This window comes from Drepanopeziza brunnea (genome assembly GCF_022702325.1).
Source record: "Drepanopeziza brunnea f. sp. 'multigermtubi' strain 214-2 chromosome Unknown ctg13, whole genome shotgun sequence".
In the NCBI taxonomy this organism is placed as follows: Eukaryota; Fungi; Ascomycota; class Leotiomycetes; order Helotiales; family Drepanopezizaceae; genus Drepanopeziza; species Drepanopeziza brunnea.
The window spans coordinates 455563-482179 of NW_027094076.1; the positions used below are offsets into that span (position 1 = coordinate 455563).

Genomic DNA, 26617 nt, shown 5'->3' on the forward strand with positions numbered 1-26617 from the left:
ACTGACTTGAAAACCAAGCAGTTGGCCTGCTCGTTGTCGATCTTCTTTTTCCCACTTCCAGGAAACATATCATTCAATTTAATCGGTCTCGTAGCCAGAGCGAGTGACCAGCAGCCATGGCCGAGCCTAAGGTTACCTGGGGAGGTTATTTTGCTTCTTATGTGAGGAAGAAACCTCCTGCAGAAGCACCGGTAGCGACAGCGGCGCCCAAAGATGATGGTAAGGCACCACCACCCAATGTACTTAATCCCGTGGATATATCTGCTGGCCAAGAAACAAAACCGAAGACGGCCTCGGTAAAGAAACCGTCGGAGGGATTTCAACGCTCGACTTCAGGTACGAAGAAGCTCTATGCAATCCCTAAGGAACCAGTGGTATCGGAAGCCTTAGCGGTACAGAGGTCTGCGTCAAACGCATCGAGACTGGCGAAAATGTTTGGATATTCGGGCAATTCGTCGGCTCCTCCAGAACCAGAAAAGATTGAAGAGCTACCGGTCGCGCCGCTTATTGCTATGGTCGAAGCACAAGAAATAACCGAGAAATTGTCAGCTGCGCCGATTAGAAATGTGCCAAAGCCGGAAATGATGCCAACCGTCGAAGCGGCGCTGCAATACACGAAAAAGGACACCGTGGTACCAATCATTCAAAAAACGAGGAAGGATGACACTCAAGACATGTTGGATTATTTTGCCAGGCAACTCGAAACACCAGTGGACGAAAACTCTACCTTAGCCGGCAAGAAGAGGTTCGATACACCAGAGAGCAAGGCGATAGATACGATCGTCGTAGAGAAACCGGCACAGACACCCGTTAGGGCCAAACCGAAAGCGGTAGATATGTTGGATTTCCTCGTAAACCAGCTCGACTCTCCCAACGACAATCTGGCTTCGGCCAGTGGTAAAATGAAAGAGGATTCCAGAGTCGTCAATGAAACAAAGCCGACTCAGTCTAAAGCCAAGGCATTAGACATGCTTGACTTTTTCTCAAGTCAACTGGATTCGATCGATCCAAAACCAGCCCCACCTGCTACCAAGAAGACCGATGTCCCGGGGGCTTTGCCAGCACAGACAGAAATGCCTCCCATCACCAGAAAGGACTCAATGTGGAGTCGACAAGGTTCTGCGACTTCTTCCGAACTGAATATGGTCATGAAGGGCCGTAAAATCTCTGATCCCCGTCCACAAAGCTCAAGCAAACCTGTCGAGGTGAGCATGGAAACACGCAGGACACCGTCAAGATACGGGTTTGGTGACGAACAGCTCAGGCTCGAGCGCGAGCTCATGGAGGCAGAGCGTGAACGTATGCTCCAGCTAGAGAAACAAGCTGAGATAATCATTTCCGAGAGGGAACAGATGGATCTAGAACGCCAAACAATGCTAGAGGAGCAGGCGCGATTTGACGAGGAGGCAAAGCGAATAGCGGAAGAGGAGGAATCTATGCGTAAATTTATAGAGAATGTGGAAAGGGAAAGGCAACTGGACTTTGAGAATCAGGAAAAGAAGCGGATAAGAAGGGAGGCCGAAGAGGCCGAATTGAGGAGAATTGCAGCAGAACAGGAAGCTGAGAGACTGAGGATACAGATGGAAGAAGAGGCTGAACAGAGGAGGATTGCAGCAGAACAAGAAGCAGAGAGGTTAAGGATAAAGATGGAAGAAGATGCCCGGAAGGAAGCTGAACGAGTCAGAATCAAAGAGCAAGATGATGCCCGGAGAGCGGCCGAGATTGAGGCCAAAGAGCTGGCAAGGGAGACCGAGCTAGAGAGAAGACGAGCCGAGAATGCAAATAGAGAGGAGGCTGATCGACTTGCTGCGGAGACGAGAAGATCTGAGGAGGAGGCCGAACACCTATATTACGAGGAACAGGAGAGGATAGAAGAAGCTGCCGGGCGGCAGAGCCGTGCTGACAAGGAAAGAGAAGAGGAAGAACGCTACGAAATCGCACTTGCGGACGAAGAGGCACGACTCCGCGAAGTTGACAGGCAAAAGCGACGCGCAGCACAGCTCGCCAATTCCGAGGTCCAGGCTCGCGCGGATGAAAGAATCGAAAGGGAAACTAGGCGAGCGATGGCCGAGAAAGCCGACAGAGCCTACGAGCAGGAAGAAGCTGAGCGCGCCCGGGCTGTCGGGGCTGACAGGCTCGCCGATGCCTACAAATTCGATATGGATGTGACCGGTCAGCCAATGATCAGCCCGTCCGTGTACGAGGATGAGCTGTACGAGGACGAGTCGGACGAGGATGAGAAGAACGAGGATGAGATGGAGGAGGATGAGATGGAGGAGGATGAGATGGAGGAGTATGAAGAGGAAGAGCGCGAGGAAACCAAGGAGGAGAAGCTGCAAAAGGCAGAAGAGAAGATCCGCCTGGCCTTTGCTGGTATGGCCGAGGAGCGAGCACGACAACCCTCGGCAGCAATTCCAAGTCCGAACCCGATTCGAGAGGATACACGAATGATGAGAAATGATAGAATGCCGATGCCGATGCCGATGCCGATTCCGACAGCTGGGAGGAATTTGAACGTCGGAAACCAGAATGCAAGGCCAAGGCCAGATGTCGGGGGTTCACGATTCAACACCGCTGGGGGTGCAGGTGCAGGTCCAAGAGCAGGAGCAGCAGGTCCCCGGCCTCCAATCCGTGGCGGCTTGCCGAGTGGACCCAGAGGTGGTGGAGGACTACCAGGTGGCCCCAGGCCAAGGAGATAGTAGCGAATTAATGTATGTTGTTCCAATGATCTTGCGAAGATTCGTAAACTTCTCGTATCGTGCCTAAAGTATGGCGCATCGTCAAATATTATTTCCACGATTGCAAACCAGCAGTTTTCCGACTCGGGGTGGTTTGGCGGACGTAGTGGCCAACAGATATCGAAGAGCCCCCTAAACCTCAAGGGGCTCCCAAGCAGGAGTCCGGATTATTTTCAATGTCGTTCATTCGTATAAGCATAAGGCTAAGCGCTAAATGCGATGTGCCTATGGCGGGGTATCAGCTCGTGAAAATGAGGAAATTGTAACAATGTTGCAACCATCAGGCAAAGCAACCACACATCAAGTCGTGTCTAGCAACAGAGACATCCACAAGATTCTAGATCCATCTCTGCTCCTCTCTGTCGTAGCCAATGATGTCCAGGTTAACGTTCAATGTCCTCAACATCATAGCCATAGTGAATTCCTGCCAATGTCAGTAAATACTCAGCACTGCTGGATGAGACGAACTCACGTCCTCTTGGCCGGGAAGCTCTCCAGTATCGCCAAGACCCTTAACACGCTGCGACTTCTCGTTCTCCGTCTCCGGATCGATGCTGTACTCAGCATAGATATCCCTCTTCTCCACATTCTTCTTCTCACCGTCGTCGCCATCATCGGAATCGTTGTTCTTAGCTGGTTCTTCCTGGTCCCACGAGTTCTGATGCTCCGCCTGCTTCTTCTGCATCTCTTTCCAGGCTCGTGGACCACCCATCCTGAACCTCATGAGTATCCATCCCTATGCCACCAAGCGTAGCAGACATACCTGTTAACCCTATCCCTCACTTTTCCAAACAGCTCCTCGGCAGCCAAGCGACTAGCCCCCTTCCACTTCTCAATCAATTCCACCAGCTCCGCATCAATCTCACCCTCTGGATCCTTCTTCTCGCTCTCCGCTTCAATCTTCCGTGCCTGCTCCGCAGTTTCCAACGCCTCCTTGACCTCCTTTAGCTGCTTCTCCAGCTCTCGCTGCGCACGCAGCATCTGAGCAATATCTGGGTCGGCATTGAGCGCAGCTGCGGCGACGGGCGACGTGAATGTCTTCTTGCTGCGGGGTCCGCGGCTTGGGTTTGCCGATGGAGGTGGCAGGCTTGGAGTCTTTGCTGGGTTCGAAAGCAGGGAGTTGCTGCTCTTGAGGGCGAGCGGTGTGCTGCTTTGAGCTGAAGCTCTAGCCGGAGCCCGTGTATTGGTGGTGTCTTGAGATGCGTCGTCTTTCGCGGGGGACTTGAAGGGCGTCTTGAAGGGAGAGCGAAAGGGTTTGGAAAGGGTTTGGGAGGCGACGTCGATTCTGCGCCGCTTAGCTGCCGGGGTGGACATCTTGAAGGTGTTAGTGCTGGTCAAAGGTAAGTCATAGATCAATTGTTGTGGAGCACTGGTGGGTGGGCTTGAATTGGTGTTCAGGACGTTGAAGTCGCGAGCCGGGCTTCACGAGGCTGAAAGTCTGGGCAGTACTGGGATGGTCAGGTGACCGTGGATCGCGAGCGCTGTATTCATTTCATTAACTCTACACGCTTAACCATACATCCAACCCAACTCCATTTTCAATGACCCACGCCGCCCGCAACCCACTGCCCAAAATCAGGATCTCCAGGCTGAGGGAAGAGACCATTGTCCGGCTGGGGCTGAGGTTGGCCATCTTGAGCACCATTCTGTGCTGCCTCGGCTTCCTGTCCTCTTCTATGTGCTAATTGACGTTGCTGGCGGTAATAGATCAAACCAACAAGAGCCCCTGCCAACACAATAATAGCAAGGCTCTCCAATAGCCCATCGTCGATCATATTGTCATACATGCCATCTGCATCACCTCCTGGCATGGGATCGGTATCTGGGAGATAGTTGTCGTCGTAGTCGGCATCGCCGTAATACATATGGTCGTCTTGGAGGAAGTTGGTGATCCATTCAGAGAGGGACCATTGTTTCTTTGGTGCTACTTTTCGTTAGTAATTTCTAAGAATCGGCGGGTCTCGTTTCTTACTTGGCTCGTCCTGAATGGAGTTGATCCTGCCATGTGTGAGAGTATTCCAAGCACTTCTAAGCCGTAACTTAAATAGGCTCAGTGTCACAGGCAGGTATGCCTCCTCGTTCGTCTCCAACGCAAGGTCATAGTATCGCTTCGCAAGATGGAAGTCCTGAGTGAGACCAACGCCATTCTCATGCATCCAAGCGAGGTTGTAGAGAGCTTGTGCACTCTGGTGATATTCGCAAGCTGCCGTGTAGCATGAAGCTGCTTTCTCATAATCTGCCTGGGTGCCGACACCTTTCAGGTAATAATCCCCCATCTTCACCAACGAGTCGATGTTTGACTGCTTGGCGGATCTCGTCCAGTATATCAGAGCTAGTGCCCCATTCTTGAGGAGTTCAGGTCGTGAGATCGAGCTGGGCGATAGCCATGACGGCAGGGTCCATTTAGATTTTTGCTGGTCAAGTAGGTAGGCAACATTTGCTTGTCCCTTCTCGTAACCTTGTTCGGCAGCAAACATGTAGTCGATCAAAGCCAGCTCATGATCGCCGTCTTCAAAAGCTTCATTGGCTTCGGCAAACGAAGAAAGGAGAGGCTCGGCCTTCTCTGCGACACTCTTGTAGTACGCCGCAGCGAGTCCGCAACTTCTTTCCCGACCAATGCCTTGCTCGATGAGCTCGGCCAGGAAGTAAAATGCTTCAATATGGCCATATCTAGCGGCCAGTTCAAAGTACTTACTGGCAACCAAGACATCGCTTGTTGTGCCTTGGTCCAGATACAAGGCTCCCAGAGCAACCTGAGCCGGCGAATAGTCCTGGTCTGCCGCAGCTTTGAGGTACTCTGTCGCCCTCATGACGTTTCTCGGGACACCTAGTCCTTCCAAATACATGAGCCCCATCCCATACTGGGAACCAGCGTCGCCACTCTTGATACCTCGCTGAAACCAGATTTGGGCCTTTTCGAAGCTCTGCTCTACGCCTTCTGCTCTCAAGAACATGCGCCCAAGATATCCGGCGGCTTTGGTTGCCATCTTCTCTAAGCCTGGCTTCTCGCTCTCGATGATACGTCCCTCCCTCGTCCAGTAGAGTTTGGCAACCTTCATAAAGTACCACTTTGCACTCTTCATATTCCTAGCCAGCCCCTTCTGACCATCGTAATGGATTCTTCCCAAGCTGAAAGTAGCCTTGAAATCGCCCTTTCGCGACATAAGATCCAGGTATTCCAGAACGTCATCCAGCGCAGCATGAGCATCCGAATTAACGTTCGCTTTGTTTCTGTTGGTCCCGGAGCTCGAGAAACTTGCCCCCTCTCCATAAACCCCTCCATCATCGTCCGCGATCCTATAAGAGTCCGGTACCCAAGCCATTCCTCCAGGCGGCCCAGACCGAAACCATTCAATCGCCTTGTCTGCCACTGTCTTGTAGTGCTTGACCGCGGTATTGCAGCTCTGCACAACCCCAATCCCGATGTGGTATCGGAATGCAAGCGTCATTTCTGATTTGATATTGCCACCTTCAGCCGCGAAAGTGTGATATAGCAGCGCCTTTGCCTGGTCCGGCTCGACGGCTCCTCCAATCCCAGTGGCATACATGAAACCTAGCATGTGCTGCGCCGAGCTGTTGCCATCCAACGCTGCTAACTGGCGATACCTCCGGAACGCCTCTGGGTAGTTCTTGTGGGTCGAGAAGTTGCCGTAGAAGTTCATTTCCGCCAGGAGGAAAATGGCATCTGGGTTATTGATCTGCGCCGCCTCCTCCAACAGTCGCACCGCCTCTGCTACTGGTCGGGACGGTTCTTTGTGGCGCTCCGCTGACCCTTCTGATGCTGGTCCTTGTATCGATAGCCGGGGCATGAGTGCCAGTAGGTATTGCCCAGCTTGTGCCAGTAAGCCAGAGGATTTTCGAGAAGGGCGTGGGTTCAGTCGTTCGTAATTTCGCAGGAAGAAGAGGGCCTTATCAACCTGCTCTGTGCCTTTGGCTCGTCAGTACATAGCTTTCATATTATGCGGCTTATTCCTACCATCAATCCTTCTCCGCCCACCATCTTGCTCGCGCAGTGGCTGTTGCGGCGTTGGCGATTGCGCTGCCACTGAGGGCTGCGGACTTCCATCTGCTGTCGCCGTTGATTCGGTGCCATCTTGAACTTGCGCGCACACTGTAGGGTATATGAAAGGCAAAAATACTGGTCGGAATGTCAGCAATGAGCGGAATTATTTCAGTGGCCGCATGTCACAACATGACGTACAGATCAAGAGCCACAGCTGTCGGCTCCAGTCCTTCATAGTGTAGAAATTTGCGCGTGAGAGATCACTTCGTTCGAGAAGCTGTAGGAGGTAGCCCTGTCATTGTCCCAGCTGCATAGCACTGAGGGTATTTGTGGTTGTGGGGTTGCGACTCAGCTAGTCAATGTTGACCTGAAGCTAACAGCTGTCAAGACGGTTTTCGGATTCCGTCCCGAGCACGCGACAACGCTTGCTTACAAACAGGAGCGTCCTGAGACACTATACAATCATACTTTGCAGAGAGTTACGTACAGCGAGATGATATTTTGAAACTTTAAATCCCAAACAACTTTTGATTCATTATTCACCTGGCTATATATTCGACTCATGGGCTTTCACCCCGCTACATTCCCCCGAGCCTCAATCTCCTTTCCATGCCTTGATCTGGCTATCCTCTCCGCACGTTAAAACTATCTGTTGCTAGAAGACAAGACCGTCAGTAAGAGTGAAGAAGAAGACTGCACTTTTGCTCACCGAGTCCACAAAGCAGAAGCTTCTGACTATTTCCGATCCATGAGCTCCAGGCAAGGCAACCTTGGCCTCCGGCGCAAATGTCCACGGAGGGTCTTTTCTCAACTGGATGAGCTCAAACGTCTCACGGCTATTCCGGATTATTTTCCATGGTACCGAATCGATCAGGGGAGCAAGCAACATACCTATGGGTTCCGACACCCATAACAGCACCTCCGTCCGGCCTCCTGACCACGTTCGCAACATAGTCGACTTCCAACTTCTGCCTCATATCACCATGATGAGTCGACCACGAATATTCATCTTGCTCCTCTGGATTCGGTACCGTTAACAGTTGGTAAATAGAGAACTTCTCATCGTGGGAGATAGCAAAGATTTCGTGCTCGCTAATGAAGTTGGCGTGGTGTACCGAGGAACCGTGGTTGATGGTTTGCTGCAAAGCATCTTCTTCTTCTTCAATCGTAGTGTCGTATATATTGACTAAACCGTCTGTCGAACCGGAAAGTAAAATATGTGGTTTGGTCGGGTGGAATTGGAGCTGAGATAGGAGTCAACAACCAGTAGGAGTGTAGGGAAATGGGGGGTGATACTTCTGTGATATCGTCACAGTGGCTATCGTAGTATTGCACCGCTGGGAATCCAGTCTTCCTTATATCCCTGGTTCTTATTAGTACGGGCACTTCGGACAGACGGGTGAACTTGCCATATCAGAACTGATGATTGGTGGCCTGACATCTCAGTACCCGCTGCTAGTCCATACGGAGAAGAAGTTGCCAGAGACAGTATTGGTTCAGAGTCTAGAAGATATCAGCAAAGGCTCAAGATCCCATCGAAAAGAACAGCAAAGAGGAGGCTCGTTCTCCTCCCTCTTTTCAGCCGCTTCAAAACCCCGACTTGAAAGGAATGCAGTACACGCTGAAAATCGCGAGATATGTAGGAGACAACACCAAAAGTTACCCAAGCCAACCAAAAGAGGAAAAAAAAAAAAAACAGAAAGAGAAGTAAACCCAAACGAAGCCTCCACAACTCACCACTTCTAACCTCCCAAACCTTCTCTCCACTTCTCGGGTCCCAAAGGCACACCCTATAATCCCCCCCCGCCGTAGCTACAAGCCCACTGCTCTCAACAGCCTGCATACACGTGACCTCCTTATGAACCTCTTTCACCTCGGTCAGCGGGCCCCTATGCAGCGCCAGCGGATCCAGCAGCCGCAAACTATCATCGGAGGAAATAGCTGCGATGGCACCGGCTACAGGTACGATATCGTAGACATAGACGTTTGCTGGGCGTGCAATTCGAAAAGAGGATATGGCGTTGAGGTTGTACATTTTCTGCGACAAAGAGAGATTATTAAAATTTGAAATTTCGGAAGCCGTATCCATCTGGAGCGAGGAACTCTTACATTGGAGTTGCAGATTTTCAGCTGAGAAGAGGCAGGTGGTGCTTGATATATACATAAAAGCGCAAACTTCCTCTTATGTTACCTCAAATGTCAGGCTCATTCACCGCCTTACCAATAAAAGCTTTGGGGACGAAAACTGGCGGATAATTATGGTGCTCACGTGGATTCTGCCGCTCCCGTTCCAAGTGCCTGATATTGAGGGAACGCGTTCGGCCCAACGGGTTGGATTCCCCGTCCTATCCATATTCTCGAAAAGAGACTGTAATATGGCGACCTCGACTAGGCCTCCCGAACGGAAACTATCAGCCAATTACTTGCTCGACTATGTTAGTCTAATGTGACCATACACCACCCCACGCGTTACATGCGATATCGCAGGATATCTTAGAACCTCAGAACGTAGATGGTAACGTTGCACCCACCGCGAGGATTCTGGCGATGAGATCAACGGCCTCGGGATGGGTGGCACTTGCGGCGGGTGCCTGCCATTGACACAGATACCTACTAGGGTGAATCAGCCTACGTGGATAGATACTAGAGCAACAAAAACCCTAGGATACGATGTGGCAAAAGAAAAAGAGACGAGGTAGGAGAGCAAATTGCAAAGAACATTTCCCACAAGTAGAGGGCTAAAGGGCGTGCATGGCCAGGTGCATGTATCTTTGCAGAATTGCTTATCTCGGGCCCAACGCAAACCCAGCTTTGAAACCAACACAGATATCGACTGAGGGAACTTACATGATGCCGTATATTCTGTAACCAACCAACTGCTCTGTGCCGCCCCCGACGAAGTGTCGGATTACGGTCGCCGCCCGAGACCTCAGGGGCAGTGACCATTTCAGCCGCAAGCGATGGCTACAACCGCCCAAACAGACCCTCAACTATACTTATCATGCTTGTTCTTGACCTTGATGAGCAGCAAAGCCTCGTGATAATTTCCCTCCCTCCGAGCCTTCTTCAACTTCTTAACCTCGTCGTCCTCTAGCCTCCTGCCAACAGCCTCCTCAAGCTCCTTCCTACTGATTTTCTCCCTAGCCCTCTCCTCTTTTGACGCCTTCAGTTTCGGCTTGAAACGTGCCTGCATCCGAATGCGGAGCGTCGTGTTGAATGTAATAGCTTCTGCGTCACCTCGTACCTCAGGGAGCGCGCTCGATTTCGAAGATGTAGATGGCTTGATGGTCAAGAATGTCTCGCGTAGTGTTTGGATCTGAAATGTGCCTGGTGTGTCGACGGTAGGTATGGCGAGGAATGATTCGAGCGGTGATACCGCTTCTGTATTCGCAGACAGCATGCCGTATTTGTCGCAACTCAAGTACCTGTAAGATATTAGCCAGAATCCCATCAGGAGCGACTCTTTGACCTGCCTTCCATGGTGGCCCTTGAATGTAAACGACTCTGTGCCTGCTACTCGATTCGCGACCCAAACTTGCCGTACGTCGTGGGGTTCTGCGGTGGAAGGGTCGTCGTTGATGATATTCTCCAGCGCGCTTGCAAAGACCTTGCCATTTGTATCGCACGCCACGCAACTCGGCGGCTCTGACGGCAGAACCAGAACGATCGGCCCTACAACATCTCCAGTAGCCTCTGCCGTCACCCAGCTATCGTCGTCCACAGGGGCGTCCAGCTCGGGCTTCGAAGCGGTAGGTTGCTTGGCCGAAGGTAGATCCTCGCCGTCGCCAAACTTTTCTGCAACGTCGACGCGCTTCCTCTTTTTCGTCTTCTTGTCGCCTTTGAATGAGAGTGGTTTCACCATGTTGCCGAAATGCTTCGCTGAACGGATATGTGGTTCAGCAATGAGTTGTTGTTGTTATCGTAGACCTGCCTTTTCCAGGAGCTTGAAGCTTGAAGCTTGGAGCTAGACCCAAAAAGTGCCCACCTTCCGACCTGAATCCCGACCTCCTCACCCCGTGACATTCTGGACTTATATCGAATTCCCCCTTCTTCTTCCTCTTTAATAATTCAGTATTTCTTGTCTACCTCAAGATGTCTTCGGCACCAGTCACGGTCAGTCTCGAAGACTTGAAAATTGGTAATATACGTCCTTATCAAAACTCTAGACAGTCCGCTCATCTCACCAGGAAATGTCCCCTTCTCTACCTTGGTAGAAGCCTTTGGGCCAGAATCTCTCGGCATAATCATCGTCAAAGATGTCCCAGAAGATTTCCTAGCCCTCCGCCATCGCCTCCTCTCCTACTCCTCTTACCTCGGAAACCTCCCCCAGTTCCGACTTGGTAAACCTACAACATCCACATCCACATCCTCACCCCTATCCTATTCACAGCACTAACTTTCCAGATAAACTCGAGAATCCAACCTCCAAATACCTAACCGGGTGGTCGCGCGGTAAAGAGACTTTAAAAAACGGCCAAATCGATACCTACAAAGGCTCCTTCTACGCCAACTGCGCCTTCTACGTAGACTCCTCCTTGGACTGCGCCAAACCCACGGAGGAGTTCTCGCCTACCAATTTTCCTGAATATCTCAGTCCTAATTTGTGGCCCAACGTGATCCCCGGCTTCAGAGAGACATTTGAGGATCTGTGCCGTCTCATTATCGATACTGGTGTCCTGGTAGCCAGAGCATGTGACCAATACGCCGAGAAAGAGATTCCAGACTACAAGCCGGGATACCTCGAGCATGTTGTCAAGAATTCAACTACTACCAAGGCGAGGTTATTGCATTACTTTCCCGCGGATCCAGAAGCCAAGGAGGAGAGTAACGACGATGACTGGTGTGCTACGCATCTCGATCATGGGTGCCTGACAGGCTTGACTAGCGCAATGTTCATAAACGAGACACGACAAGTCCCATGTATCCCCATTGGATGCTCTGACAATCCTCGTTTTCTCCCGACTCTCCCAGAGCTTGAATCGTCCCCTGATCCCACGGCAGGCTTGTACATCCTGTCTCGCAGCGGAGAGACGGTGCAAGTGAAGATTCCTAGAGACTGTATTGCATTTCAGACGGGTGAGGCGTTGGAGAGGATCACCAAGGGGAAATTCAAGGCCGTGCCGCATTATGTGAGGGGCGTTAGGCCTGGTATTGCCGGTGGGGAGAACGAAGGGGCTGCTATTGCGAGGAACACATTGGCGGTGTTCACGCAGCCAAATCTGGGCGATTTGGTGGATCTAGAGCAGGGTCTTACGTTTGGGGATTTTGCGAGGGGTGTTGTGGAGAAGAATACTGCGAAGTAATGGTATGGCGGAATTGGATAAGAGAAACAGGTGAGCAAGTGTTGGGCATCTTGATCTTCGAAGCTATGTAGATTTCCGCTGATATTTCTCATGATCAACTCCTGCAGCATACGCAAATCCAGCAGCGACCGAATGTTTATACCTCCTATCTTAGAAATTTGTCAACATGCCCTCACTAGAGCATCACTTAACCAGGTTCGGCCCCGGTGGGTGTTGGCTTGGATATATCCGGACATAACAAGCTCTGCGCTCATCCGTTGGCAACCAAAGTGTGGACAAAGGCCATCATAGATAGCATCTTGTTCGCCAATTTTTGAAGGATACATGGGATCGGCCGTGGTGTGAAGATGGGGGGCGTTCGCTCAAGGATTTGAGTTTGACAATTAATGTTCTTCTCGAACGTTATCAAATCTCTCCGTTCGAAATCGGTTCGAGTCGAAGGTCCTCTGATCACGAGATGCAGGTTCTAGAATCCATATTATTATTCCCGGCCTGTGAAGCGCGTACCCGCATGCCTGGTCGCACCCGCCATCCGCGATCTACGGAGTATAGGAAAAAAGCTCCGGCCCTGTACCAATTGATCCGCCAAAAAAGCTTCGGGCGTTGGTGTGCATTTCGCACAGAACCTCGGTCAGGATGACCTTGCTGCTTCGATTGCTAATTTTTCCCTCCCTTTCCCCAGCTCTCAAGTTCTTTACTTTGTGTTCCGTTTGCTATACTGTATCACGACAAGGCTCTCAAGCGAGTCTGTTGACTTTGCCAGACCGGATGATCCCTCTAGCCCAAAAAAGTATCCACTCGCCTCCTCTCCAGCCAATAAAAGTTGCCTGCCGATCCCAACTTTCTACGGAAGAATGCGTGCTCATCTCAAATACCAGATCCTTCTGGCTTCGAAGCTTCTACCTCACCACGCTTGTTTGCTCCAAGTAAAATTTCTAATTATGCTATTCAGAATCATTCTGGCAGCTTTTCTACAAGCAGTTGTGGTTGCTGCTCTGCCAGCGTCTGTATCCTTCCTTTCTCCTGGTAGATTCGAACTTTCCTTTAATATTTTCTATAGGGAGACCTCATCGAAAAGATCCGTGGATTTCAACTGGGGCTCAACCAAAGTTCGGGGACTCAATATTGGAGGCTGGCTGCTACTCGAGCCATGGATTACGCCGTCCATATTCCACGCTCTGGATCCGTCTAAAGGGATAGTCGATGAATACACGCTCACCGAGAAGCTTGGTACGGATGCCGCGTACAGCATCCTCAAGCCTCACTGGGATAGCTGGTGCACCTTTTCGGATTTCCAGAAGATCGCACAAGCTGGCTTCAATACCGTTCGAATCCCAATAGGATACTGGGCCTACTCTCTCGAGAGCGGAGAGCCATATACGCAAGGTGCAGCGCCGTATATTGATGCAGCCATTGAGTGGGCGCGAGCAACCGGGCTCAAGGTCTGGATTGATCTGCACGGAGCGCCTCTGAGTCAAAATGGATTTGACAACTCAGGGCACAAGGTGTCGACACCAGGATGGCAAGGAGGTGACAGTATTGCTCAAACACTTTCAGTCCTCAACACCATCACGAAGAAGTACGCCCAGGAGGAGTACCAGGATGTGGTTGTAGCAATTGAGCTCTTGAACGAGCCTTTCAGCTCTGCTCTGAACTTCGAAAAACTCAAGCAGTTCTACCGAGACGGGTTTGATCAGGTCCGAGCTGTCAGCGACACGCCTGTGATGTTGCATGATGCATTCGTGACCCCCAAGACTTGGAATGGGTTCCTTTCCGTATCTGACAACAACTCGCACAATGGTATATCAAATTGAGCCAGATCTAAATCCTCGACTAATGGTGCCTTCAGTTATTGTCGACCACCACGAATACCAAGTTTTCACCAATGAGCTTGTAGCTCTCCAGCCATGGGAGCACCGTCAATTCGTATGTAACAACGTTGCATCGTATACTTCCGAGACCGATAAATGGGTAGTTGTAGGCGAGTGGACAGCCGCAATGACCGACTGTGCTCCAGCCCTCAACGGGTACGGCATCGGTGCCAGATACGACGGGACCTACCCGGGCTCCTCGTACGTCGGCCAATGCGACGACAAAAGCAACATCACCAACTGGAACGAGACTTTCAAAAGCGATATGCGAGGATACCTTGAAGCCCAGCTCTCGGCTTTCGAAAGCCATTCGCAGGGCTGGGTGTTCTGGAACTTCAAGACCGAAGCAGCTCATGAGTGGGATGCGTTTGTGCTCATGGACGAAGGGATCTTTCCTCAGCCTCTGGAGGACCGCGATTTTGGTGCGATTTGCTCTTGATCATGAGTGACCTGCGGTATTTGGTTTGGCTTCCAGATAGCGATCTGGGGTTGGATGGTTGTCAGGGAGAAGGGGGGGGGGGGGGAACTTGCCGCTGAAAATATAACATTCCTTAGTTTCACTTCTTCGATTTTCATGTACACAAAGCTTAATACTGGGATACTGGGATACAGAGGTCTCGACACCTAATCTACAAGAGAGACTTGATATCTAAACTTAATTAGATAGCATATGCTTATCTTTAGGATGCGAGGCGTTGATTTGAATAGGTATCATCGGTGCTTTTTATCAGTGCACCCACCAACTTCACCTGCCCAGTCTTCCATGCTACTATTATGTCACTGCATCGCGACTTGTTTGTCTCGCTGTTTCTTATCATGCTGTCTGTTCTTGAAAATACCTAGAACTTCGATTGGAAAGTCTGCTTCACTTGTGCCCGTTCTGGGGTTGGGGCTGAGGGTGGGCTTGGCAGAATGTCGCTTGCAGAATGCCAAATCCGACGACACCTCTTGATCTACATACACTTTCATCATACTTACTACGAGACTTATACTTACTTATGATTACTAGACATGCTTCACTATCGTTTAAAACTATTCTTACGTTTGCAACCTTGCTGCAATATTCTTTCCGAGTGTGGGACCAATGCGCTTCGTTGAATCTACTGCGCCCTTTGGCATCTACAGATTCAAGCCATTTTTACAGTCTATCCCAATGTATTGCGGTACCTTCCAAGGCTATTCCGGGGTTTTTTTTGATACAGAATAAACCATTCACTCTCTCTATCTGCTTGGTGTATTTCTCCTCCCTCTGTCCGTGTTTGTCTGAAGGCCTGAAGCCTGGGGCAAGCAAGAGCATCTCCAATCTGCAATATCACTTCCACTCTATCAAGACTCAAATTTTCACAATTGAATCATGAACACCGCCTGTAAATTTTGGCATATTCCATTTTGAGGAGGATTGGCAGAGTGAAAGCGCTGGCTGCCAACTGGCGCTACAGAATCGCTATCACCTCTATCTCCGTACTATAAAGATGTTTAATATTATGCGTTTCAGCTCAAGCATTGTATAGCATAAATTTATTCTTTGTATTTTGTGATGCAGTTCTTTGTAGCCTGCAGCATCTCTCGGTAAACTTAATGTTCCTACTCCTTCACGATGCTGCTAGACAGGCCATCGACTATGACCATCTAGGTAGCCATTCACTCAAGGTGTGGAGCTTGAGATGTTAGGTAGTCCAGGTGCGGGAATCTAGCCTCGTGATATCTGGGGCTCAAGGCTAAGCTAGTTCCTGTCCCCACCGATACAACTGAGATTTTCTTCTAACCTCAACTTCCTCGATTCCACCTCTCAACCTTGTTTCCGATTCCCCTCGACGCCATCTATTTCGTGAAACTGCAGACTCTTCACAGGCCTCCTGGGATTCTTATAACACATCAGACTTCGAAGTCATCTGCAACGCCCTTTATTAGTAAGGAATGGCCTTGACGCAAGATCGATCTCAATCACGAGAAGTGAGCTGACCCAGAACAGGTTTCGATCACTGTGCCTGCACATCTGCCTTCAGCTTCGACTCACGGCACGTGTCTCCCTGGTTTCGACTGAATAGTATGGAAAGCTATCGCGCTAGAATGGCCCCCGCTCTTATACTTGAAGTGGCTCCCCACGAACCTTCATCTTTGGAGGACTTGATCTCAGCCATTGTCAATACCCATCAGTTTCCCGAGCCTGCTCCGTTGAATCTGACTACTCAAAACTTCTCTGATTGGAGAAACAAGATTACTACTCGCATACTGCCTTCCTCCGCTGAACACGCACACTGTCCTCTTCGTCACTACATCGGCCGGAAGCAGGTCAACGCGAAAATTCGCCTTCTGCGACGCTCCATCCGTTCTTCTCGACGAGTTCCACTCCAGGCCGAGAATAACACCCCCGAGGACGCCAACAATAACAATCTCGGCACCATCAACGGCGACAGCTCCTCCAATAGCTCCATTGTCAACATGTCCATCCCCACCACATCTGCCTTCAGCCTATCTCGCCGCGGCGGACGCTCTGCTACCCAGCTGGCTCCTCGGACTCCTCCAAACCTCTATCGCGATAGTAATGTATCTGATCGCGCTTCATTGTCCCCAGTCCTGAACCACCCTGCGAGAGTTGGTTTGGCGGCTCAGCAAGTCATTCGTACCTCAACTATCACTCGTACGACGACAACCACCACTCGCATCGACACAGTCGCGCCCGCTCTTACCTCTCTCGTCGACGAAGCTCCTGCGCGTACCGCCACTAGCTCTCGCATCAACTACGCCGCTCCTGTGGTCGCTCGAGAGGTCACTCCTGAGGTTGTTCCTGCTCCTGAGGTGGTTCCTACTCCTGAGGCTGCTCCTGCTTCTGAGGCTGTTTCTGCTTCTGAGGTTGCACCTGCAGTTGCTTTTACGGTCATGCCTCAACCTCCCACTCCTCCCCCCAAAGATGCTCCTCGTGCTGTGAGTTTCACTTTTCTTCCCGATCTGGTCTCCGGGGCGCAGTTACAACATTTTTTCGCATTCCGCGGCGCGTTATCCACTCCGAACTTCAAACGAAGGCTAACATTAGGACTCAAGCAGAAGGCGGTCGAGAAAGAGCTTCCTGCCAAGCCTGTTCTCTGCAGAGATCAACCTCCCGAGCGTACCGGTCTCACTGGTAGGTTCTTCTATCTGCCTGCTCGAGCTTTTTGGATTGACACAAACACAGATGCCAATGATAGTGCTGCCAAGCGCAGATCTCTCATCTCCCCTCCTCCTCGTCGCTCCTATATACCACCACGTACCTCCTCTCGCCCATTGGGTGGCCCTTTCGTCAAGAATGCCCGCGTCGTCCCCCAGCTCCCAGCCCGAAGTGGCTTCTCTCCCACTGCTAGAGTTGTGCCTGCGATTCGTGCCTCTCTTGGTCACGCCGCAAACTACCAGAGCCGGAGCCCCACGGAGAGAGAGCCCGCTGCCTCTGTTGACCACATATTGTCGTCTGCTTCCAGGGATCCGAAGCCGCAGAAATTGGAGGGTGTGTCTCATGTCAACGCTTTAAACAGTCTGCCCGAAGAGTCGAATGCCAAGGAGGTTAACGTTTCTGGAGACAAGGGTGATGTTGCTGACGACGGAGTTTCTTCGCCGAAGCTGTCACCTGCTCGTTCGGATGGCGGTCGACGCTTCGCCGAGTACGGCTGTGGACCATCTATTAGATTTGCGCCCGATGCTCATGAGAAGATCATGGGTTACTCTAGGTAATTATCGTTCCTCAGCACAGGAGCTCCCCACTGACTTACGATTACAGGCCTACAGCCTCGAGCGGCAGTGCTTCCCGTGATTCAGTTCCTTCCGTGTCTTCCAGGTCTGGCGCTGCCAATGGAACCAACCCGAGTGGACGCTTGTGAGTGCTTGTTCTTGATCTTGATCTTGGGACATCTAGCTAACAGATTGTAGGCCCCCCACGAGCCGCCAGCCGATCAAGACTTCATTCAATGAAGCTAATACCCCCGTCGTCACTTCTCGATTCAATAAGTCTGCAGATCTCAAGGCCAAGGTCAGAAAAAACGCCCCAATCGAGGGCTCTCGCATCGCCCGTCCCGTCACTTCCTCCAACAGTGTCCGCAAAACCACGCCGATTTCGAATGCCAAGGCTATCAAGCGTAAGCCCGTTGCTGTTGCTGAGGTGAAGAAGTCCCCCGAGGTGAAGCGTGTTAGCCAGGGTATCGTCAGCCGCGTCTCCAATCTTTTCGGCCGTCGGCGTATCAAGGAGCAGACCGATCCGAAGCGTGAGTCTAGCAAGTCGAACAGCAAGGAGGGTGCTCGGGCCGCGAACGGAACTCGTGTGACTCGTTCCGGTCTCCCGGTTGCGAATGCTGAGCCAGCCGTCGAGCCAGTCACTACTACTACTGATACGAAAGCAACTCCTATCGTTTCGGAGGTCAAGGGCGGCTACAAGTCCCCCAAGATTGTGATCAATGAGGATCCTGCCCCCTCCTCTGAAGGAAGCACCGAGGAGGCTATGAACAAGCCAGAGGCTGCACCCGCGAGTTCTGCCACTATGGTCAGCGAAGAAGCTGCCCCGGTCGCCGCCACACCGGTTGCCGCTGCGGCACCAGTCGTCATCGAGGCGGTCATCGCCGCCCTGCCGGGCCTTCGGGCCATTTACGAGGAGAACGATGCCGCGGCTGTGGCCGAAGACCTGCGTGCCGCCGCTCGCATCGCGGCACTGCAGGCTTTGGTCACACCGCTCATCGACCACCTCCAGGGCATCACCGACCCGCGGCTCCACGCTGCCATGGCTCCCGTCGCCCGATCCTTCGCCGGGAACCTGATGGCCATGCGCCGTCAGCGCATGGCGTCGGTCGAGGTGGCGGATGCCAACCAGGAGACCATTGGCAGCGTGGTGATCCTGCTCGAGACGGTTGCGGCGCTGCACGGCGTGTCTTGGTCTGAGGGGACGGATGTGTGATGACTGTACGACTAATTGATAATGGGGCACTGGGCGGCAAACAAGGAAGATGATTTGTAGTATAGAAAATAATAATATAAGCAATTCAAAAAACCAAAAATCGGAATAGATGATCGTGATAATATAAAGCTTGCGGACAAGATATACGTTTGATGCTTAACTATATTGATAATATCTTTTCGGATCTAAAATGCTTCGATTGGATTTTTTTTTATTAATCTCCGATTAATAGTTCTTTGAGCGACCGCATAAAAGAAACGCTAATAAGATCTTTATTTATATAGGTAATATTACGGTAATAGCGATCTTATCTTACCACGGACTTATTGCGAGACTTGAGTCATGACGTTATATGTAAATGCGTATAGCAAATTAAGTATACTTATACCTCGGGATTATTATTTTAAAAGCATGTATATAATTATTTCAGCGATCTTTTAAACTTATTTCATAAGCAATTGTCATTAAGCATTGGTTACTTTAAATTCGACTGGAAGAAATCAATCAGATTTAAATAAAAATAATAATAAAGATGAAGTTGTAAAAGTACAATTTATTATTTGGAAAGCTTATTAATGAATCTAGCGTTATGTGATACAATTGTTCCTTCTTTTTATGACGATCCGTGATCATTTGTAATGTTTATTAATAACGAAAAGTAGTAGCGATATGACGTATAAGAATCGTAGATGATAATACCTTTTATTTTATATAAATTAAGATCGCCGAAGATATTGAAAGTAGGCATAAATCCATAGCGATATTTAAATAAATCACAAACATGTAACCTAGAAAATATAGTATAATCTAGCTCTTTCTTAATTGAATCTTTATAAAGTTTTAAGCACGGCCTGCGTTCTTTGTACCAAAACGAAGTGATGCAGACGTTGCAGAGCTATGTAAGGATACGTTCTTTTTAATCGACACCTACTTATTCCCGGAAAGAGATGGTATTGTCTGCGAGTATATAAACACGATGACTATCATAAGAATAAAATAAAAGATGAACTTAGGACGAATGAAAACCCAGGAACATTAAAACAAAACAAACCCTTTTCAGCACCGATGGGAAATGACATTCAATCATATATAGCTTTCCAGAACGTAGCTCCTGATAACACACATCCCCCCTATCACCATATCCTCGACCTCCTTCCTCTCACTTAACAAATCCCCTCAAGCAGCGACTCAGTACTCCCCCAACCGAGAAAAATGGACGGCGCAAAGGTTCGTTACGCAAAGTGCTATGAAGGGAGGTAAAGTAAAGATCATCGCTTGAAATCTACTACCCCTCGCGCTTCGCATTCTTACTGGTCCCGATCAGAGTGTTAAGACTAGGCTCGACCTAGGGTTAGGCTAGAGGTTGTTCTCGGCGTTGGCGTTCTCGCGCTTCACGTTCTTGCTGGCTCCGACCAGAGTATTGAGGTTATAAAGGTTGTTCTCGGCGTTAGCGTTCTCGCGTTTTACGTTCTTGCTGGCTCCGACCAAAGTGTTGAGATTGTAAAGGTTGTTTTCGGCGTTGGCGTTCTCGCGCTTCACGTTCTTGCTGGCTCCGACCAAAGTATTGAGATTATAAAGGTTGTTCTCGGCGTTGGCGTTCTCGCGCTTCACGTTCTTGCTGGCTCCGACCAAAGTGTTAAGATTGTAAAGGTTGTTCTCGGTCATAGCGTTCTCGCGCTTTACGTTTTTGCTGGCTCCGACCAAAGTGTTAAGATTGTAAAGGTTGTTTTCGGCGTTGGCGTTCTCGCGCTTCGCAGTCTTACTAGCCCCGACCAGAGTATTGAGATTATAGAGGTCGTTCTCTGCTTGTCCTGTACCCACAGCTTTGGCAGAATTCGTCAGGATGATTCAGCAACAGAAAATGATCGTGGAGACTCACTGTTTGGGCTAGGGAGCGGAGCAGAGAGGACGACATGCGGAAGCACCGCAAGCAGACTTAGGAGCTGGATTAGGAATCGCATGGTGCTGGATGGCGCTGAGATAGATGGCTGATGTGGATGTAGAATTGTTGCAACTAAAGAGTTGATTGTGGAATTGGCTGTGTTGGATGACTATTGGAGTTCCATCGCCTGCTCTTTATAGAAATCAAGAGCGACCAAGGGGAAGAATTGAGGTAGCTCAGCCCAATTCTTTCTCATGAGAATCGTGTGATCCTCAATCTGACTTGCAGTCTGTTTGCTACCAGGAAAATAGCGGGAGAAGCAGTTTCTGCCATAGACATGCTTCAATGATGCGCTCGTATTCCGAACATCTGCCACATGGCAGCGGGAAACTTGATCACTCAGATAGGCCTCTTTAGGATCTGGTAAGCTGGTTTAGTGTCAATACGATCATGCAATACAATATAATTCCATGCAGATGAAACCTAGAAATTTGTGTACCAGCGATATGATAAGCAGGTTAGCGACTCACAAATGTACTAAGATCTGACAACAGCAGTCTTCGATGATACTACACATTCTGGAAGCTTGCATGAAAATTGAAAAATACGATACATTCGGTCATGCAGAGATGATTCTGCGGTGAAGCGATTGAGTACGCAGTACAATAAGAAATCTATGATTCGGGCCTTAGGAGCCCCCCCCCCCCCCCCCCCCCCCCCCCCCCCCCCACCCCCCAAAACGAAAACATCCGAGACCATACAAAAATTTCGAATCTTAGCTGACCAGCATGCAAGACCTCTGACGAAGGAGGTTTTTCCCGAAAGCCAAATCCAATACTGCAAGCAGCTCAAGCAACGTGCTGACTTATTGCTGGCAAGACAATCACAATAAGGCTTACGACCCCAAATATCGCTTACAACAGCCTCAGACTGTTGATTATTTCACGACGTTCAGCTGGCCACATCTTCATCGCGCTTTGAAACCTTGCTGCTTACTTTTCGCAGCCCTTGCTGTCAGCCTTTCACCGCAACTTCTCATAAATTTTTAAAATGGCATTAAGCATTTGGCTGAGCTGACCTTTAATCTGGGTAAAGGCCGATACCCGTAGGAGACTGTGAGACTAAAACTGCAACCCAAAACTGTCGCTTCCCTGGAGTCGGACCGCTGACGTTATCACAACGTCCAAAAAATCCACGTCTGTATCACCTCAGGACTTTTGTACTTAATTTTCGTAGTTCTTGTTGTCAGATCTTCACCGCAACTCTCTACACATTGGAAAAGTTGCCTGCAGCACTTGCTGAGCTGAAATATGATCTGAGTATATGCTGGGAGAGACCAAAAGTTCATTTTCTATAGAGATTGCGCTACTGACTCCGGAGAAGGTGCGTTGCCGGCCTTCCCTAATAAATACTTATCTACAGGCTACTCAGCGCTCACCGGCTCACCTCTGTCCTGTCCAGTACTGAGAATTTCGCGAGATCAAGCTTCGAACAAGTACCTCCACGGATCTATCTTCTCGCCAGATATTGTTCAACTCGAGATGTGGCTTTATAAAAGTGAAAAGTATAATGAACTGACGGACGATGACCATGAAGTAAAGATTTTTAATGAAGATGACTCCGCCAACTCGACATCGGACTTCCTTTCGAGAGCATACCGAGCCAGGATCCAAGATGAAAAGCTTCCGTGTCGATTCTGGCGATACATAATCATACTCTCGCTGATCAATGTGTTCCTTCTACTCACGTCTTGCACACTTGTGCTACACTGCTATCTCCACGCCCTTCACGGTCGCAATGCCCTCCTCAAAGCAACATCTTTCTACTCTCCGATCCTCGACAGAGTGGAAATCCAAACCTCCGTTAAGAAGATGAATGCGACGCTCTTCCCTGGACCCAATCCCAGCTTTGCACGCCAGTTTCCCAACCCCGAAGCTGACGCGTGGTGGGAAAGCATGGAAATAGTACGCACAATACCAATCACTAAAGAGGACGTGATAAAGCTTGGGAAAGACCCCAAGACTGTTGCCAAGTTTGAAGATGGCCATTGGGGCTTAGGGGATGATGCTTATATGGCGGAACTGGACATCTTCCACCAGTAAGTACATAAACGAGGAATGGCGATATACATATCTAATAATGAAACAGGCTACATTGCCTTAATTCGCTACGGAAATTGATATATCCGGACTACTACATGTACAACGCTTCAAACACTCGTCATCCAGATCTTTGGTATGTACATCTAAACCACTGCGTCGATGTGCTCGCGCAGAACTTGATGTGCACGGGAAGCACGGATCTCCTGACGGTCAATTGGATGGAGACACAGAGTTTTCCTTTTCCAGACTTCAACATCAATCACCAATGCCGAGACTTCGATGCGCTAGTTGAGTGGAAGGAGGAGAATGGTGTGGATCTTGAGAGATGGGCGGCTATGAAGAGACCGGACGGAGTCAGGCAGGTGAAACCAAGTGAAGGTATCAAGGAAATGCTGAGGCATGAGCATGAAATGAAAAATAGTAAGACGGACAGGGAGCGATTGTAAACAATTTGCAGTATGTGGGAGGAAGATGTTGAACGGTAACACGGGGAACAAAGATGAGTAGAATAATTCTTGATTATTGTCTGATAAACTTAAGGAGTAGCCCTTTACTTATATATCTAAAAAGGTCTTGACTAGGCTGCTCCATGGGGTGGGGGCCCCATAGGGTTTTCCTCTCCATTCCCCTTATAAGGTCTTGGCCGATGAGGGACTTTTTTTAAAAACCTTATAAAGAGGATTTTTTTAAGTCAAATTCTTTACGAAGGATGGAAAAACCTTATAAGTTTAAAGTAAGATAGCTAAAAATAATATAAATAATCGTCGGTTACCTTGAATTTAATTTGTAAAAAATCCCGACCTGGCGCAGCCAGGTCGGCACCACCAAGGCGGGACAGTAACGGTATACCACTTATTAAACAACAACTATTATTATAAAACATTAGAAAAAAATCTTTATTGTCATCTACGGTGACCCAAGATAAATTCCAGTAGTAGTAGTAATTAGTCATTCAATCACGTGAAATTTTCTATACGGATCTGCAAGATTTGTGAGCGTGCCAAGACTTTTATTCTATGTCAATCTATTGAACTTTTTCCGGGAGAATTAAAGAAAAAAGAGGGATTAAAGTAATTCCGCCGGCATCGGAATTTTTTTTTCCGTAATACGTATCGCGGGGCATTAACGCGTCGACGCGTCATATAAATACGCGTGCACGGACCACCTTATTTTATTCTTTTTATAATGACGCGTCATTTGTATAAAAGTGCACGGGCCACTTTATTTTTTTAATTAAGCTATTATTAAGGCTGATAAAGCCGTTAACCTTTAGCCGCTTAACCTTCAATCGCTTGATTCTTAATTGCTTTACCAATTAACGTATTTTAACTTGCGTCATTTCTTTTAGCCGTAATGCTTAGTATATCGGTAGAAAAAGGTCGGTTCGAAAGCAAAAGTTCGTTTAATAAAGAAACTATTTAAAAGTATTAATAAATAAACTTGATCGCGATAATTTAGTTTACGATTAATAAGTTAATAATTTAAATAAAAAAAACGACTTTATAAAGCAATAAATAGCGTTATATTTAAAAGCGTAGCAAATAAGAAAGCGATAGTTATAATTGATTATTAAGTGATAGTAAAAAGAAATTAAACTTTATTTTATAAAATCAAAATTGCGTAAAGCGGTTATTGAATTGCTTCTAAACGATTGGGAATATATATTGGTAAGGTCGTAACGTTCGTCAAAGTACTTGCAATTGCAAAACACTCGGTTAATAAGGTATTTGAATTCTATCTGCTCCTGTGATGGCCTGAGGCTGTCAGGCCTGTTGGGAGCACGTGCACGCTAAAGGAGGTACATAGACTTCTCCTACTAAAGAGAACTTAGAAATATCATCCTTTCTATATAATACGGTCCTTTTCTTTACTATTAAAGTGGTGACTTACGCAGCGACCGACTTAACAATCTTTTGATTCGCAAACAAAGAGCTTAAACAATACATTAAGAATACAACTATTAAAGAAACAACTTTAGCTTTATCTTTCTTTCTGAAAGGTTTATCGATAAATCACCGCTTTACTACTACCTTAACTAAAACTACTTCAACTAAAACTACGGACTTATAAAAAAGAGATCACGGACTTACAAAAGCAACAACGACTTATAAGTTAGATAAATGCATAAAAAAAGAATAAAAGAACTCCGCTTCGGCTCACTTTTTTTAATAGACTCGAAAAGGAAATACGAAAAGAAAATCTATTACTTTTAATTTTTATTATTAATATTATTATCGAACGAAAGAGAAAAGAGTTTACTTTCAATAGCTTCGATACTTTTTACTTTAAAATAACAAGCATAGCATAAGCTGATTACTAACCTTCTTTTACGAATATATATATAGTTAGCAAGATTAATAACTTTATTATCTTAACTATTAAATATTAAGACTTAATTACTACTTTCTAACTTTTAAGATCGATTAAGTGTTAAGTTCGTGCTTAAGATCGATATAAAAATTTACGACACAAATGCTCTTGTAAAGACCGAGCGATAACAAGATACTTAAGCAATTAATCAATTGCAAAACTATTATCTCACTCTTCTTTTTACTACTACTACACTTAAACTTAAAGCAATAGACAAGATATCGAACTTAAAGATGCTAAAGTTCGACCGTTGTAAAGACTACGATAAAGAGATGCCGGCTAAGCTATAGCTAAACAAGCTAGATTACGATTTCGAAGTCGATAGCTCCGATAACTTCTCTTTTTTAACGTACTTTAAAGCAATTTCAATTTTTGTCGGTATATCCATATCGACCTTAGCTAGCTAGTAGTAGTAGTAGTAGTAGTTGGGGAAGCTCACCCGTGAACCATGGTTCACGGGCCACTTGGCATGCCTCGCTTAGCATGTCAGCAGTCAAGGGACCCTTAACTTGACAAGTAAACTTATTAGTTAGCTAGTGCACGTGATTCCTTCTAATCGTATAGAAGGAGTCAGCTCCTCTGAGCCTTAAGGAGCAGACAGAATTCAGATACCTTATCAACCGAGTGTTTTGCAATTGCAAGTACTTTGACGACCGTTACGACCTTACGAATATATATTCTCAATCGCTTGGAAGCAATTTAACACTGATCAGTGATTGAATTACTATTAAGTGATCAATCATAGAGAAGCTAAGACTCTATAGCGAGGATACTTTTTAATACGATACCTCCTTCTTTCTATAACGGAAGAGCGATTCCGTACCAAGTCGCTTGCTTATACTACCGAATTCTTTATTTCTACGGAAGAGTGATTCCGAATCAAGTTACTTTTATATAACCTTCAACGCTGTAAGAGCCGCGCTTGCTATATATAGCAACCCAACTAAATTTAAATCGACTTATACGCAAACAAATAACAATTATAGCCGATCGAGCAACTGGACTTTCGAGTAAGGAGTCTAGCCGACAAAGAGCAAGGTATTATACCTTTCGAGTCTCATTACCACTTACGGAACTTCTAGCTATTTAACTAAAAGAAACACTATACCTAAGGCTCTTAAGCCTTTCGGAAGGACTAAACGATAAGATGTCGAGCATCTTATTTGACTTAAACGAGCTATTATATACAAAGCTAGATAGTAAGATCACGGCCCGAGCGATAATAAAAGACTTCTTAAACGCGAAGTGTAAAAAGCTAAAGGATTACGACTTATAGAGCTTATTCCGGCACGCTTTCTTACGCTAAGATTAAACGAGTTTTACGATGACGAAAGATAATACGAGACGAAGCTTTAAGTTTGCTACTTTTATTAGCTTTAAAGAACACTTGCTATTTAAAAGCGTGTGGTACCCTTTAAAGCAAAAGGGCTACGCTA

General features: G+C 48.0%; 9 protein-coding genes across 11 annotated transcripts; 5 read left to right on the forward strand and 4 right to left on the reverse strand.

Moving 5' to 3' along the window:
• Positions 1–116: 116 nt before the first annotated feature.
• Positions 117–2699, forward strand: L3040_007395 (uncharacterized protein; the record flags this gene model as incomplete). 2 transcript variants are annotated; one of them, XM_066154848.1, is made up of 2 exons in its annotated part: positions 117–1043; positions 1117–1140. In XM_066154848.1, 2 exons carry the CDS (start codon positions 117–119, stop codon positions 1138–1140), a joined length of 951 nt encoding a protein of 316 aa, XP_066010740.1. The 2 variants fall into 2 exon arrangements, with proteins under 2 accessions (XP_066010740.1, XP_007297633.2); XM_007297571.2 differs by having other exon boundaries at positions 117–2699.
• Positions 2700–3075: 376 nt separating this feature from the next.
• On the reverse strand, positions 3076–4052 carry L3040_007396 (uncharacterized protein; the record flags this gene model as incomplete). Its single annotated transcript, XM_007297572.1, has 3 exons — positions 3076–3162; positions 3211–3451; positions 3502–4052. 3 exons carry the CDS (start codon positions 4050–4052, stop codon positions 3076–3078), a joined length of 879 nt encoding a protein of 292 aa, XP_007297634.1.
• Positions 4053–4276: 224 nt separating this feature from the next.
• L3040_007397 (uncharacterized protein) lies at positions 4277–6976 on the reverse strand (the record flags this gene model as incomplete). The annotated part of the gene is made up of 4 exons (XM_066154850.1): positions 4277–4662; positions 4711–6666; positions 6715–6876; positions 6940–6976. The coding sequence occupies 4 exons, from the start codon at positions 6974–6976 to the stop codon at positions 4277–4279; spliced, it is 2541 nt and encodes an 846-aa protein (XP_066010741.1).
• Positions 6977–7336: 360 nt separating this feature from the next.
• Positions 7337–10603, reverse strand: L3040_007398 (uncharacterized protein; the record flags this gene model as incomplete). 2 transcript variants are annotated; one of them, XM_066154851.1, is made up of 12 exons in its annotated part: positions 7337–7396; positions 7451–7577; positions 7633–7985; positions 8038–8104; positions 8151–8244; positions 8479–8779; positions 8851–8891; positions 8963–9086; positions 9273–9351; positions 9589–9669; positions 9738–10166; positions 10215–10603. In XM_066154851.1, the coding sequence occupies 12 exons, from the start codon at positions 10601–10603 to the stop codon at positions 7337–7339; spliced, it is 2145 nt and encodes a 714-aa protein (XP_066010742.1). The 2 variants fall into 2 exon arrangements, with proteins under 2 accessions (XP_066010742.1, XP_066010743.1); XM_066154852.1 differs by having other exon boundaries at positions 9273–9354.
• Positions 10604–10833: 230 nt separating this feature from the next.
• On the forward strand, positions 10834–12198 carry L3040_007399 (uncharacterized protein; the record flags this gene model as incomplete). Its single annotated transcript, XM_007297575.2, has 5 exons — positions 10834–10879; positions 10929–11081; positions 11146–11995; positions 12067–12074; positions 12152–12198. The coding sequence occupies 5 exons, from the start codon at positions 10834–10836 to the stop codon at positions 12196–12198; spliced, it is 1104 nt and encodes a 367-aa protein (XP_007297637.2).
• Positions 12199–12985: 787 nt separating this feature from the next.
• On the forward strand, positions 12986–14354 carry L3040_007400 (uncharacterized protein; the record flags this gene model as incomplete). Its single annotated transcript, XM_007297576.2, has 3 exons — positions 12986–13047; positions 13105–13844; positions 13894–14354. 3 exons carry the CDS (start codon positions 12986–12988, stop codon positions 14352–14354), a joined length of 1263 nt encoding a protein of 420 aa, XP_007297638.2.
• Positions 14355–15985: 1631 nt separating this feature from the next.
• Positions 15986–18827, forward strand: L3040_007401 (uncharacterized protein; the record flags this gene model as incomplete). Its single annotated transcript, XM_066154853.1, has 4 exons — positions 15986–17036; positions 17088–17613; positions 17664–17759; positions 17813–18827. 4 exons carry the CDS (start codon positions 15986–15988, stop codon positions 18825–18827), a joined length of 2688 nt encoding a protein of 895 aa, XP_066010744.1.
• Positions 18828–20183: 1356 nt separating this feature from the next.
• Positions 20184–20788, reverse strand: L3040_007402 (uncharacterized protein; the record flags this gene model as incomplete). The annotated part of the gene is made up of 2 exons (XM_066154854.1): positions 20184–20650; positions 20707–20788. The coding sequence occupies 2 exons, from the start codon at positions 20786–20788 to the stop codon at positions 20184–20186; spliced, it is 549 nt and encodes a 182-aa protein (XP_066010745.1).
• A 1792-nt stretch (positions 20789–22580) lies between these two features.
• Positions 22581–23257, forward strand: L3040_007403 (uncharacterized protein; the record flags this gene model as incomplete). Its single annotated transcript, XM_007297578.2, has 2 exons — positions 22581–22807; positions 22858–23257. 2 exons carry the CDS (start codon positions 22581–22583, stop codon positions 23255–23257), a joined length of 627 nt encoding a protein of 208 aa, XP_007297640.2.
• Between the last annotated feature and the right edge of the window lie 3360 nt (positions 23258–26617).